Source organism: Aristolochia californica, unplaced genomic scaffold (assembly GCF_029961685.1).
Source record: "Aristolochia californica isolate CCGP_79_NKW_82.1479 unplaced genomic scaffold, dmAriCali1.0.hap1 SCAF_3, whole genome shotgun sequence".
Lineage (NCBI taxonomy): Eukaryota > Viridiplantae > Streptophyta > Magnoliopsida > Piperales > Aristolochiaceae > Aristolochia > Aristolochia californica.
The window spans coordinates 39,248,169-39,250,604 of NW_027181992.1; the positions used below are offsets into that span (position 1 = coordinate 39,248,169).

The 2,436-nt window shown below is 45.9% G+C and overlaps 1 protein-coding gene across 1 annotated transcript; it reads left to right on the plus strand.

The window, feature by feature from the left end:
* The first annotated feature begins 629 nt into the window (after nucleotides 1-629).
* Nucleotides 630-1,076, plus strand: LOC137959546 (uncharacterized). The gene has a single exon (XM_068806912.1). The coding sequence runs from the start codon at nucleotides 630-632 to the stop codon at nucleotides 1,074-1,076; it is 447 nt and encodes a 148-aa protein (XP_068663013.1).
* The last annotated feature ends 1,360 nt before the right edge of the window (nucleotides 1,077-2,436 follow it).

Genomic DNA, 2,436 nt, shown 5'->3' on the forward strand with positions numbered 1-2,436 from the left:
TTTTAAAATATTATTGCATTCTACGGTTTCGTCCTCCAGCATGCAGCAACCCCCTTGGAGATTTAGTCAATCTCAAATAAATCGGTGCTATTGAGTAGTATCAAAAAGCATTTCAAGAATGGCTTGCCCGAGCAAGTCAGTTGGTGCGCCCCGACCCAGTATGTCCACTTGTTTACTGCTGGACTTGTTGAGGCCCTCCGCCTCGAGGAGGAATTAACAGAATCCCATCCACTCCCCCCCCCCCCCCCCCCCCCCCCCCCCCCCCCGTCTACTCCCCCACCCCAATTTATCAAATGTCTTTCCAAGGCCGAAATGGACCAAAGGTGGGCTCAAGGGTTCTGCTTCAATTGTGATGAGAAATATAGAACCAATAATCTTTGCAAATGACTCTTATGGTTAGAGGTGGACGATCCAGAGGAAGGGGACCTACCCGAGGAGGAAGTGGAACCTGCCATTTCCCTCCACGCCATGACTGGGTTGCACAACAAAAACACCATGCAGGTGTACGCTACCATCAGGAATCTAATGTTACTAGCTTTGGTTGAGCAGCCCCCGTAATTTCCTCAGCCAACCAGCTGCACAATAGTTGGGGATTATCATTTCTGAATAATTCGGGCATTTCCGTCTCTATGGCTAATGGGGACAAGGTGACCAGTGTGGGTTTCTGTTCAGCTATTCCATTTGTTATAGAAGGGAACACCTTTGTGGCAGATTTCTTGGTCATACCCCTTGCTGGCTTCGATTTGGTGTTGGGGATTAAATGGCTACAACAGTTGGGTCCAATTCTATGGGATTTCCAGTCCCTCACCATGAGTTTTACACAAGACCATCACCAACTCACCCTCCATGGCACCCACGCTCAGCCACACTGCACTCTCCAGACTATCACTGCTCAGCATCCAGATCGAGATCACTTACCCACTCTCTTGACAAAATTCGCGGACTTATTTCAGGAACCAACTGCCCTTCCACCCATACGTGCTTGTGATCATCGTATTCGGTTGAAGATGGGCACCAAGCCAGTGGTTGTGCGCCCCTATCGTTATCCACATTTGAAGAAAGATGAGATCGAATGACAATGTCAACAAATGTTAGCTCTTGGTATTATTTAGCCTAGTCATTCTCCATTTTCTTCCCGGGTTCTATTGGTGAAGAAACATGATAATTCTTGGCACTTTTGTGTGGATTACCGCGAGCTCAACGCTTGCATAGTCAAGGATAAATTCCTATTCTAGTGGTGGAAGAATTGTTGGATGAGTTACATGGGGCAAAACTATTTACTAAGTTGGACTCGAAATCAAGATACCATCAAATTCGGGTGCACTCGGAAGACGTGGAAAAAACAGCATTCCGAACACATCATGGACACTTTGAGTTCTTGGTGATGCCATTTGGGCTTTCCAATCCCCCTCCACCTTTCAGGAGCTCATAAATGAGGTATTTCGTCCATTTTTACGTAAATATGTTCTTGTCTTCTTTGATGATATCTTGGTTTATAGCAAGACTTGGGCAGACCACCTTCGGCAGTTGAGATAGGTGTTCACACTCCTGCATGCCCACCACATCTTTCTCAACCGCTCTAAATGTGACATCGGTACTTCAGAAATTGCTTATTTGGGCCATGTTATATCAGCCTTCGGTGTCAAGCCAGACTATAGCAAAATATAGGCAGTTATTGACTTGCCTACACCGCATTCAGTCACGGCCTTAAATGGATTTCTAGGCCTCGCAGGGTATTACAGAAAATTCATCTGTGAGTATGGTTAGATTGCAGCTCCGCTGAACAACTTACTCAAGCGTAATGCCTTCCAGTGGTCTGATATTGCAGCGTCATCCTTTCAGCAATTGAAGCAGGCCTTAGCTTCGGCCCCAGTTCTACAACTACCCAACTTTGAGGAGGCTTTTGATATTGAATATGATGCTTCAGGGGGAGGCATTGGAGCCGTCTTAAAACAATATGGACACCCCATTGTCTATTTCAGCCGTCACCTTGCCCCCCACCACCACAAGTTAGCCACATATGAACGAGAACTCATCGGCTTAGAAAAATCTATTCAGTGTTGGAAACCTTATCTGTGGGGTAGGCCCTTTGTGATCCGGACAGACCACTGTAGTCTAAAATATTTATTGGGACAACGCCTCTCTACTTCGCCGCATCAACATTGGTTGAGCAAGTTGGGCTGATGCTGACCCCAATGACACTACATGGGAGCCCTTACCAGCTTTCAGAGCCCTCTACCCCTATTTTGAGCTTGAGGACAAACTCTTTCTCTAGGAGGGGGGGTGATATTATGGACTCCATAGCATCACGAGTTATCAACAGGCATAGGAATTAAATTATTTCAATTTCATTTTAATGTATTTCCATTTGGTTTGGTTTGGATGTAATATGGCATGAACCAATTGACCCATGGGTCTATTTTGTATTTCCATCCT

What these genes read in the sequence shown, in the direction of transcription:
- LOC137959546 (XM_068806912.1), top strand. Translation starts at nt 630, where the DNA reads ATGGCTAATGGGGACAAGGTGACCAGTGTGGGTTTCTGTTCAGCTATT.